Source organism: Chiroxiphia lanceolata, chromosome 8 (assembly GCF_009829145.1).
Source record: "Chiroxiphia lanceolata isolate bChiLan1 chromosome 8, bChiLan1.pri, whole genome shotgun sequence".
Taxonomy (NCBI): domain Eukaryota; kingdom Metazoa; phylum Chordata; class Aves; order Passeriformes; family Pipridae; genus Chiroxiphia; species Chiroxiphia lanceolata.
This window is the reverse complement of record NC_045644.1, coordinates 18,668,888-18,681,281: the sequence shown is the minus strand read 5'-3', so window position 1 is coordinate 18,681,281 and position 12,394 is coordinate 18,668,888. Positions and strand designations below refer to the sequence as shown.

General features: G+C 39.0%; 1 protein-coding gene across 1 annotated transcript in view; it reads right to left on the bottom strand.

The window, feature by feature from the left end:
* Positions 1-1,907: 1,907 nt before the first annotated feature.
* Positions 1,908-12,394, bottom strand: part of VSTM4 (V-set and transmembrane domain containing 4) — a 34,949-nt gene continuing 24,462 nt past the window's right edge. Inside the window, exon 8 of the mRNA XM_032695237.1 lies at positions 1,908-2,077. Within this exon, the coding sequence (XP_032551128.1) occupies positions 1,952-2,077 (126 nt within the window). The 3' untranslated portion in view covers positions 1,908-1,951. The remainder of the gene's footprint in view (positions 2,078-12,394) is intronic.

Sequence of the window (12,394 nt, the reverse complement as noted above, 5' to 3'; positions counted from 1 at the left end):
TGGGATAATGAAAACGTGAAACAATCATTTTCTTGACAGCTCACAGATGGAAACATTAAAAATGCAAATAAGTATTAGCAAACCTATTGATAAAAGCTGGCCTTAGTTTGGAAAGAACTGTTCCGATGAAGGACTAGAACTGGAATTAGTACTGTACATAATGGTCAGCCTAAAAGCTTTTCTTAATTCTTTTTCATAGAAGAGATTTTTACCTAATGCGGAAGCAGGTGACTGCATTTTATGTTTACAGGCAGTAACAGATTACGTGTGCTACCTAATCTCTACCTCTGTTCAAAAGAGTTAAAAAGCAGTTTACATAAACTCACTTATTTTGGTGAAACCCTACAAAAGGCAGTGATGTGCTCTCTCCCTTGGTTGCATGTCCCCATCCTTGCACTGTTGCCCCTGCCCTCCTCTCCTGCACTCCCATTACAGTAACAGGAACAAGGGAGTGAGTGTTCCTGTGATGATTCCCAGCTGTGCTCTGAGCCCTGGTGCGAAGCTGTGCTATCACTAAAAATGCATGACCTGTAAGGGAGGAAGCAGCTTGGACAACCTTAGTTAGGATTCCAAACCCCAAGGCCTGAAAGTGCTTCTCCAAAATCCACATAAAATACTGCTGAATGTCACAGGGTTCCACCCCAGACCTGGAGAAGACTTGGCACATGCCAAGTATCAGATCTCCGTGACCTGATGGTGAGCTAAAGAATCCATGCTTTAACCTCTCCATGAACTCCACAGTTACTCGAGGGCTAAAGCTTCCCAAGGGCTGAAAGGTGTTGGGTATCAGACATTCCCTGAGCTTTGGTGAAATTTGGACACTGAAGATACATGAGCTTGAAAACATCAGTCCAACTATGCTTCATGACTGAAATGCCCAAGAAGCTCATTTTCCATGGTTGTGTATCAAAGGAAAAGGAAGAATGCTTTCTCAGTTATCAAGAGGTAAAGAAAGAGAAAGGTAACTTTGTGTCCTCACATTGGACTCATTTCCCTATCTCATGAGCTCTGGTCTTTCCAAAGAAATAGCTCCAAAGTAATTCAGCAGGGTGTTATAGTCTGCTCCATCCTAAAGGAAAAACTGTGTGATTTTTCCTCTAAATCAGCAGCTCAGTAATGCAGGCCACAGGAGGAACCTTTTGCAGGTTTGGTAGCACCAAACTAAACCAAGGCCAAAAGCAGTGTCCTGGTTCTGCCAGTCTTTTACTCACTATCATGTTTTTCCTATTCCCAATCAGAATTAAAAAAGATCAACTCCTGGAAAATGTTCCCAAGCTATAAATATTCTTCCTTAAATCACTGGGGTTTAAGTGATTCCTTTGGATTATTTTTGAATATTTTATTTCAGGCACCTTACTAAAAGTAACATACGTTTTTAAAGACAATGTCATTTAGGAATGGAATTTGAAAACATAGAAGACAAACCTTTTTAACTATTTCTGGAGGGGGGAAAAAAGCTGAAAAAGTTATTTAAGCTTTTTCCTTTGCTGTAGAAAAAAGTCTCAGCTTTACTGAGTTAATATTTTTCTGATGGGATAAAATGCATTAAAGTGGCCATTTTCCTAGCCAGTGGTCTTTGCCTTCAGGAGCAGGCTGATGGGCATGGATCCTGCCACTAGTCCTCCTGAGGCTTGTTAAGATGTTGATGTTTGCAGCTGGACTCTTCCCATTAACATTAAAGAAGGAATAATGTTTAATGTGAAAAATGCCCCAAGTGGAACTTAGTTCATTTACAACAGGGGTATAGAACTCTACAAAGGGTATCACTTGTAGACCAGCTGCTTTTTCTCTGATTACTTTCAACTACATGCTGTTTAGAAGTCTCACAGAAAAATAGAAGTGCATGAATGGAAATAAAAAAATAAGGACATCTGTATGATTTTTATAAATAAACAGTACAGCAAGAATTAAATAGAACACAGACATAAGACATTTCTACAGGCATGAACTATTACAGCTTGTTCTCCTCAAAGAGTATCTGTGCGTAGACTGTTGTACTGGGAATGCCTTTGGCTTCCTGAATCGGCTTCATAAGTTCAAGTTCAGCATATGTTAAATTCTCCTCCGCGATTTTTGGCTAGAAAACAGAACCAACAAATTCATTATAATGTCATTACCACTGAATGTAGATATTCTCTACAATGAGCTATATTTCTTCTTGCACCCGTGCTAATTCTGCTATGCTGTTAAATTCTATCTATGCTGTTAATCAGTTTGCTCTGCATTACAGTTAGTTCATAGAAGATGAAATAAAAGTAAATAACATTAAAAAAAACCAACAAACAAGAATAAGTAGGCTTTTCAGGTTTGTTTCTAATTTCTCCTTGTTTCAAAAACACTGAACATTTTAACAATTCAAATATTGCATATTTGAAAGATGTATGCTAGCAAAATGTTCAGCCTCCTTAATACTAAATTTCCTGTTTTTATTTATGGTAGATTTCATAGTTTGAAAGATAGATGCCAGATTTACTTCCCAGCTGTAAACCTTGGACCAGTTACATCTCTAATCACAGTCACTCACAGTGCCTTTCAGTTTGTTTCTTAAGAGAACAAAAGATGTTAAAAATACACAGAAGGCAGAAAAAAATTGACAGAATTACTGCCATTCCAATGGAATTTCACCCCTTTTGCCAAGCTATAGATGAGTTCAGAGTTTAGCACAAAGGTCATACCACCAAAGCTGTCTGCTCTATTACAGTGGTTGAGTTTTAGACTTAAAACTATAAAATTTAGCTAAGAGAGATGTCTATAAAAATGTACCAAACAAATTTCACATGCATGGTAGAAGCTGCCTGTTGCTATTGGGGACTTCATCCAGACTCAGGTGGCTTAGAGGAGGAAAATCTTTTCTTGTGCTCCTGTGCTTGACAGCTGCTCACACTTAGTGTTTCAGGTTGTTTCCCAGACCTTGGAAAAGTTTATGCTTTTCCAGCATTAATTTGACCTTATTCCTCCTCTGCAGGTCAGATCCTCAATATACTTTATCCGTTTACAGGGCTGACCTTCTGCAGGACTGGCATCTCTGCACTTCATTATTCTCATGGTCTTCCCTCCCTCCCCCACTTGCATAGGTAGTGCTATTTGATCTCAGCTTCTGGTCCTCATTCACGATGAAATGCTTCACTGTTGACAACACAGAAAATTTCCTGCTTTCATTGAATTCTCTGATGTAATGACATAAAAGGAATTCCTGTGGATTGCAGACAGATCTTGACTGTAACAGAAATAAAATCACACATATCTTTTCGTTGTTAGTGTATTAGGGCTGAATTGAACCTCAGTGTTTAGAAAGACATCTGCCCTACCCTGGCCTTGGCTTAAAGAGTTAGAAAAAACTCTTGGTCAGCTGCTGTGATGCTTAATTAATTTTTATATTCCCTTTTCTTTCTATCCTGAAAGTATTAGCCTGTGTTTCCAGGCACTTAAGTTGTTTTTTGCTTTTTTATATGTTAAAGATTCCTTTTGAGATTTCAAAACTATATATGCTCATCTATTCAGTAGTTAGTACAGAGGCTAAATGCAGGAGTTGATTTTATTCTCAGTGTATGATAGCATATCTAGTTTCTGTTTGAAGGTATTGGGAGTTTTGCTGGCAGCTTCACTGGGTGTCACATCAGATCCTCAATACATAATGATACACTGCATATGAAAGCCACCTAAAAATGAATGTGATAAAACTTTACAAACAAACTCTTGGTCACTGCCAGAGTCAAACTCTACATTTCTAAGGCTGACAAAGAGCATCTGTTGAGGTAGAAATGTTTTCATTGTTCTGTAGGAATCAGTTGCTCAGGGCAAGCCAAATCTGTATATGCTTTCCCCTTTGCTGTTTAATCATATTTCTTACATTTCCATTTAGAAAATGCTGCTTGTCCTAAAATAGCCACCACAACACCCAGCTCATGTAAATTTTAGAAGTAAGATTTATGAAATCATATTGTCCAGGTGTTTTATTATATTATCTCAAAATTGCATTGTTTTCCAGTGTAGATTATCTTTTTATTCTTACTTTATTCTATTATGTTTGGATATGAAAAATAACACTAGGTTCCCCAAAACAAGTCATTGGGCAGTAGTGGCTGATGTGTTGCTTTCATACATTTTTATGATGTTCCTATAGTAAACATAATTTAATAAAGCCAAAACACACTAAATAAATAATTGCATCTAGAAAAGCAATAAAACCAAATAAAATTAGTACTTTCATAAGTGGAAAAGGTACTTCAATTACTGCTACAAGCAACAGCACACCATAAAATGTGTAGAATAATTTCCCTTATGCATATTTCTAGTATGTAATAATTTGATTGAAAATATGAGGAAACACACAGGAGGTTCAAAATTGTGAAAGGTATACAGTTTTCAGCAAAGGATGTGTAATAACAGTGCATGGAAGCCAACACTACTCTAAGTACCTGTGGTAGCCAGGGTTTTACTCCATACACTCTTCTGCACTTCATTTATCAACCACATGTTTAATTTAATTTCGCTGGTTTGTTTGTCCAAAACCAATTTTTTTTTTGAGCAGAGAGGGAAAGAAAACTAATTCTACCATTTCATCTCTCATTTGGACTGGATCATGTTTTGGCAGTGTAAACCTGGAATCAGGCCACCACCTCCTTTTTGGAACAATCGTGTGACTTTAATAACAGACGTTACAGGTGGGACGGATGGTAGGGCAGAAGAGGAAGAGGCAGTGAATGACTGGCCATACAGTATTTATCTTGTATGTCTGTTTTCTCATCTTGGGATCACACATTTTGCCACAATTAGGAAGAGTCATGATTTTCCAGTGTATCTTCTGGCAAATGCAAAACGATTCCTCTTCCAGATTTCTTCCATTTTAATTTTAGTTTATTCCAGTCACAGGGCTTCTCATGGGCAACTACTCAAAAGAGTCCACTTATAGGAACATTTTTCTTATTGAACTATCTGCAAGGTTTATCATGTGAATATTTAAAAGAAACTAAAGCATGTGTATATCTAGTTTTGGTTTTTATTGAGTTTGTCTATTTTGTGTTAGAAATTAATTAGAAGAGTTGGGTTTTTAATCAAAATTATTCTGATTTTTATGTCATAATTACCAGGAATGTCAATTTTGCTCTTCCTAGGCTTAGCTAGTTTGTTTCTTGGTAGCCTCAAGGATGTTTACTGATTTAACTAAGAGTACTTTTATCCAGATTTGTAATCAGGTACGAAGAAAACAAGCAAATAAAAACCTCATATATTTAACTTGTCTGGAAAAACAACTGATGCCAACTTGCACTTACAGATTGCTCTAACCTCATTGTTCCATGACTACCCCAGTTATCATGAAGATGACAAAAAAAATGTGAATTTCTAATTGTAAAAGAAAAAATCCTTGATTCTATTTCACTATTAAAAACAAGCAGAAAAGGCCTGACTTTCCAGTTCCTTTCAATCTTAAATATTTTAGAGACTAGTGCTGCAGACATTTGCCTTCAAATTCAGTGTCTGCATGATTGATTACATGCAATGCAGTTTTTGTTTGGGATATGACACAGAATGACTTTTGCACAGGACCAGGGGAAAAAAAAACCCCAAAACCAAACTATTGATGAAACTGAATTTTCAGCTCTTGAGTTTTCTGGATTTGACAAGCATCTGTCCCAAATTGTGTCCCTGCCCATGGTAGGGAGGTTGGAACTAAAAGATGATCTATAAGGTCCCTTCCAACCCGAGCCATTCTGTGATTCTATGAAATTCCAGTTAGAGCTTCACAGTATTTTTAGTAACTCCGATTTCCTGCAGGAACACTTGAAAATGAAACTCCACCCTCACTGGCATGCCCTGCACTCGTGGGTGAACGGATTAGGTCAGCAAGGACAAACTTTGACAATTGTGCATATGTTTCTGGTGTGATTGCCAGTACATGGCAGATTGCCACCTATGGCCTGGCCATGCTGTCCTGTTGGGTGCACACTGCGGTGCCGGGGGATGCTGTAGGAAGTGCAAATGGGAAAGGTACAGAGTCAAGAGGTGGTGCTAAGGCTTGTTTGATAAATTTCTCTAGAAACTGCACTTCTCTCCAGGTTACTCCACGGCACAAAGAAAGCAGCCTTGCCCCAGTGCCATTAACTAGCTCTTTTTAGCAAGCACATCCTGGAACTACGATTTTTCTCTCTCCCTTTCTATTGCAAAATCCAAACTTGAATCTTTGGCCTTCTTCCTTTCATGTTTGAGAAACATCCTGTTTTGTAGTCAGTCAGTAAAGAGCTCCACAGAAAAAAAATGCAGATACGGTCCAGATGGCACAGCTCAGGAGCATCCTGTGTCACAGCCTGAGCACACTGCATCAGAAAGTGTCTAGACAGGACTCTCCAGACCAACTGCATGGGCTTTGACCACAGGAACAGATTGTTGGTTCTCTCTGCCTGAATGCCCAGAAGGGAGGAAACTGCATGCTGTATGCAGCCTAAGGAAAAGGGGGTAGCCCATCTTCTCCTCTGCATGTCTCCTTTTCATAAGCATCTGTTTTTTGAAGCTGTGGGAGGGGATGGCATATGGCTGGCAGCTTGGCCATCACTGGAGGGTCAGTCACGGAGGTGAAGGTGAGGGTGGGTTAAAATAAAGATACAGCATGTTTGGTGGACAGGCTGAGCCACCAGGACCAGAGGAGAGAGCATGTGCTAGCAGTGGGGTTAAGCACTGTAGCTTCAGAGACAAAAGTCTCTGGACAGTCCTATTTTTAAATATACACCAGAAAACCACTCAATAATCTGTAGTCTTTCTTGTGCTGAAATCAGTAGTGTTCCCGAGGACCATAGATATACTTTATGATCAAACCCTATGAACTTCAGTGGGATGACTCCCTCATTAAGGTAATACTTTAACTCAGGAGTCAGAAAGAGATTTTCTTTTTTTTTTTTAAGACCTTCAACTCTTTACCAATGTCAGTGACTTAATTGCAGCCAGAAAGCCAGAGATTCCCCTAGAAACAGAGGAGCTTCAAAAATTACTTCTGCAGAAGTTCTGAAGCTAGATCTGCAAAAGGAGTTATCCTCTAGAAATGCAACTACTGGCCAGTAAGAGTGCTGAAATAACAGGAGAGGCATTCAGTGCCAAAATTAAGAAATATGACATTGGAAAATATGGAGATTAGGAAGTATGGCTTCTAGTAGCACTATCAAGTTAAAAAGGACATTTAATAAATCCCATTGAATGAGTTTTGAGGGAAGAGCATCCTCACCTTTGCTAAAACTCTATTCCTTTTACAGTTGCATTTATTCCTAGATTCTAAGCCAACACTGCTGGAAATCAGGCTGATTTCTTCCTGTCTTTCAAAAAAAAGCCAAGGAAGTAATTAAAAGTTTTCACTTCACTGGTGACACTTTTATCACACAAAAACCGTCTGAAGTAGGATTTTGTAAATACACAAGTCTCTGCCCAATTCCAAGAAGAAATTTTATGTATTTATACAAATTATTCCTACTTGGATGTGAAGATAGCAACCTCTAATCAGAATGGGAAAGCAGGCATAACTCAGTAGTTTTGAATACGTGGTGTTCTGAGTGTCAACCTGAATGTGCAAATGATATTCATGTCCTGTGGACATCTCACATCCTAAAGAGAGCCTGTAAAAAAAAAGGATTATTCATCTTGCAGAGAGAGGAATTATGAGGACTGGATGGAAATTTTAAAGGATCACAGGAAGTCAGGAAAAACTGTTCATCACTCCTTTGTATATCATATGTACGGTGTCTTTGGAGATCAATGCCTTAAGAAACTGGGAGCTTAAATCATCACCTTTTGTTACAAGTGGAGGAAAGAGGGTGGCACAGCTTTTAATTTAAAATCATCCAGAAGAAAGGAAGACCTGATTAATCCGAGATCCAGAATCACAAATTACTGAGCAGATGTATTTCACTTCCTTTTTCTTTCTCAAAGAAAGGGCCAATTAAGTTAAGACTACTGTGGAATCCTACCAGTTGTGCAAAATACTGACACAAACCTACCTTTCCTAGCTAGCTTGATGCATATAGTATGACTGGCTAGAATGATGTAGTGCTTAAATGTAAGATGAAAAAGAAGATGAGGAAAAAATCAACTCCTTCATCAAGTACAACCTTGCAATGTGTAAATTTGCTCCCAGGTTGCTATGAGGGCGAAGCTGCAGGACAGCAAGCTGGAGCACTGCTTAGAAGGCACAAATTTCCCAGCAGTGAGAAACTTAAGGCAGTTCTTTACATTTCACAGCTCTGATGTGGTAATCAGACTGCAGATTATTCACTTGCACATCTAAACCCCTTTCACAAAAGAACTCTAGGCTCACTGGTTCTAATATACAGTGGATCTGGTTGGTTTGTTTTTCAATGGGAAGTGCACTCCTGAAACCTCATAGTCAAAGGTTTTTCTTCAGGTGAAGGAAACCTAAGCTTCTGGGCAGCTTTAGGGGCACCTGTCTTCATTGCTTGATCCAGGAGTACACACTGATGCAGGGCTTGATTTTGCTGACTACAAACAGATGAGACCAAGTCACAGCCTTCTCAGTTCCACAGGTGTCAAACCTGTGTCAAGTTCCTGCTCTAAACAACGCCCTTCTGCTTTGTGGACATGGCAGGAGCAGGACACGGCATGTCCTTTGAATGAATACTTATCAATTCCAGACTTTCAAACATATTGCTCACTACAGAGTAAGCACTTTCAGTGCAGGGACTGTCCTGACTTGGACTGGCTGGCCCTCAGCACATTCTCAGCACTTAGCTTATAATGATAAATAAAGATGGGGTTTTCAAAGCTGCAGAAAGAAATGTGAGCTTACCATTCCTGTTACATCTGTAAAAACCTGAGAATCCAGATCTCTGAGCTGGCTTTGCAAATGTCACCATAAAATTTATAAGTGGTGCCTGAAAAAGGCAAGTGGGTAGAATGGGTGCCAAAGGTTACGCTTTCACTCTAAGTTAACAAAATTACTTCTAGAAATTTCCCTCAGTCTTAGATAACCATAATCCCTTCCTATTTCTCAAGTAGCTTTAACATCATCATCATCGAAAGCAGATCTCAGTAATGGTGTAGCACTGAGCCATTGGTGATCCAATCCATGCTGAAATAAGCAATGCTGTCTATGCCGTATGAGCTGAAGGCAGTAGAATGCTTCTCTTAAATGTCTCGGCTGTGGTGAAAGCACTCTACTTCAGAAGTCACATAGGAACAATATGTATTCTGTGGCAGGGAACTAGAGAAGCCAGATACACTCCAATAAAGAGGTTATTCAAGAACTTAGTCAGTGTAGGAACAGCAGAAATCAACTCTTGGGTACTTTTGAAGAACTAAGCCCAAGGGAATCATTTGTAATACAGGATATATTTACCTGATTTCAAGGTGTTATGATCATGTGATTTAGGAGAGTGCACTAAAGTCAGCAGAAGAATCAGGGAGATTCCCTACAACCTGTCTTATCTATGCAGGTATTCCTACCCTTAAAATTTAGTGTGAAAATTATGAAGTCAACAGTAATTTTGCATAAGTAAAGATTTCAGGGTTTGGTCTAACCTGAAGTCACATCCTTTGCATTGGTTGTAGTGAATCACATAGGAGCTCCTCAGCTTGGTGGTTCAAACCTTCATGTAAAGACACTAAAGCCTTTTCATTTAGATGGTATTCTATAACTGACACTCTTGGGCTGTGACAGCTAATCTCTAGGAGGCAATAAAGGCTTACCAGAAAATTTGGTTGAGGAAGTATAAGATTTATCTCTACCAACTCAAAGGGCTAAGTACTTAAGGCTATAGCAGAACAGCCCTTAGAGAGGAGTTTGTGGGTCCCTCGAATTTTCTTCTTTCTAATGACTCTCTGTGCTTCTTGCATGCTATAAAAAACATCCCTTTTTGCATTGCAGCATCTCTATTTCCTTTGATCTGTAGACATTTCTCATTGATGCTAATAGAGAATGACACTGATGGGGAATATTTTTGCAACAGAGGGAGCATAGAATTGTTATTCTGGCTCAAGCAAAAGCAATATGACTTAAGCAGAGTATTTAAAAGGCTTTACTCAAGGCTGTGCAATTGAACATGATATTAGGCTTTCTCTCTCTTTTTTTTTTTTAATTTTCATTGAGATTATGTCCATATTTTATCCAGATTATTGTGTTCTTGTAAAATTATACTGCAACCCACTCTAGCACGTTAACAACAAAAGAAATTCTCTAGCTTATTATAAACATCTTTCAAGAAACCAGAAGCACATGTCCTCTGGAAATAATTTTGCTGGTATTTAGGTTATTACAAAAAAATTTCCCAAAACACTGGAATTATTTCGTAATGTTCCTTTATACTCTAGCTTGTTATCTTAGGTTTTCTGGAATATTCTCCTGGTGCCCCAGTAGGGTACCTTCCTTGGGTTGCAAAAGGAAGCTGCAGAAGTAGTCCAGAAACTCAGCAATTTGTCTCTGCCTCTGCAGTGATGATTACCTAGTAACTATGTGCCATCAGTGGACAAAAGACCTAGTGTAGACATCAGCTGTGCAATAATTATAGTTGGAGAAAAAAGTTATCCTGCTGAGATTCGGCAGGATGATGATAATACTTTTTTGCCTCAAAGCAGACAAAAAATTTAAAATCTGAGAGATTTTTGACAATTAAAAAAATGGAGTGACAAGTTTGCTGAAAATAAATAAAATGTTTCATTTAGATAAATTTGATATGTCTTTTTCTCTGTATTTAATAACATTTTTTATCTTTCTTGAAACTTCTTTTACTTCAATTAATTTTCTCACTGAAAAAATACTTTAAAAGCAGAAAAAATTGATGTTTTTCTTTTTTTTTTTTTTTTTTGGCCTGAGAATACTAAAACATAAGCAACTGTGTAGTAAAGGGAGGCAAGAGGAACAGAAATGGGAAACTGCTCTGAGGAGTATCCTGCTCAACTTCTGAATGTGCCTTATAGACTGACTTATGTTTACTTTACTTTGTTCTTTATTGCACTTTATTGCTAGGTTACTTTTTGACTTTAACTCATATCCATAGATTGTGTGTTTTCTGAGGGCTGCTATGTCTCTCCAGGTGCACTCTGAGGCGAAATATGAAAGGGAAAAGAGCAACAAGAGAAACAACTGCCAGAGTAAAGTCCAACAGCAAGGCATTAAAACAGAGTTTGCTGTGTGCATGTGACAGGGAAGACAAAGCTGATTTCATTGTTTGGAAAGGCCTTATTCCTGCTCACCTTCAGAGTGTTTGAACCTTGACTGGGGTTGCATAGCAAGATGGAAAGAGCCAACAGCTATTTGAGGCCTATCCTTGGAATTATTCCAGAAAGAAAAAGCATCTGGAAACAGATTTACTTCAAGTTCAGCATGTGTTGATGTGCTTTATTGACCTGCAGAAAGAGTCTGAGTGCTTTAACTGGTGAGAGCTTTTCCTAAGGGGGCTGAGACTAACTGATGTGCCTGGGCACAGGGATTAATGCAGCATGCACAGCAAAGGGTGGCTGTCACCCCTGGTGCCAAGTGCTCTCATCTGTGTCTTTGTCCTCTTAGCACAATTTTGGCCTGCCACTATTACCTACCTGGACATAAGGCTTTTGTCATGGACTTTTAAAACACTACCTTTTCCTCTACTGAAACCTGACTTGTATTAGCAGAGTCTGGCCAAGGGGCAATCCCTGCAGGACCAGCAGAGGAGAGATGAGCTCCATACCCAAGCAGAAGAATTGCCTAGGATAGCTGAGCTATTCTGAAGCCACCTGGCATTACAACCAGGTATCCAGGGTTGTACCCTGACCATGCTTTGGAGGTTATTTACTGACAATTGGTGGGAAGGTTCCCAATTCTAACCCTTACCAGAAAGTGAAACCATCACATGGCATTTGGGTTATTCCAGTGGCCTAATTTTAGGCACCCACCTTCACCTAAATTAGAGAGTTAGTCTCTCTGGGCTCTCTCTCTATTACCAGAGAAGGGAGAAGGGAATCCCAAAAGGCAATTCAGAGCAGTAGTCTGAATTACTGAGAGCATCAGACTCCTACTCTGACTCGTGTCTCTTTCTATTGACTATACAGGGAGCTGAAGTTGGCGTAAAACTGTCTCTCTCTGCTACTGCTGGATGTCTTGTCCAGGTACTGCTTTGTTATAAAAGCAGAGAAACATCTCACCATCTAACTGTTTTGTCTGGCATGCATCTGCAGGGGTATTTTTCAAACAGAAACTCATATCCAAGAGAAACTGTCATATGAGGGGTTTTTTTCCTTAGTATGAGCTATACAAATACATCATATTCCTGCAATTCAAGTTATTCCTGACTTCCACCAGTGTAGTGCAGAATCAGGCTTGCTGTTTCTGACTTGAAAAGTCTCAAAAGCAGTTTGTATAGTCATGACCAGTAGAGTTATGATTCTGTCAGTAACTAGTACTTTTTCCAAAGCACCAGCTGTG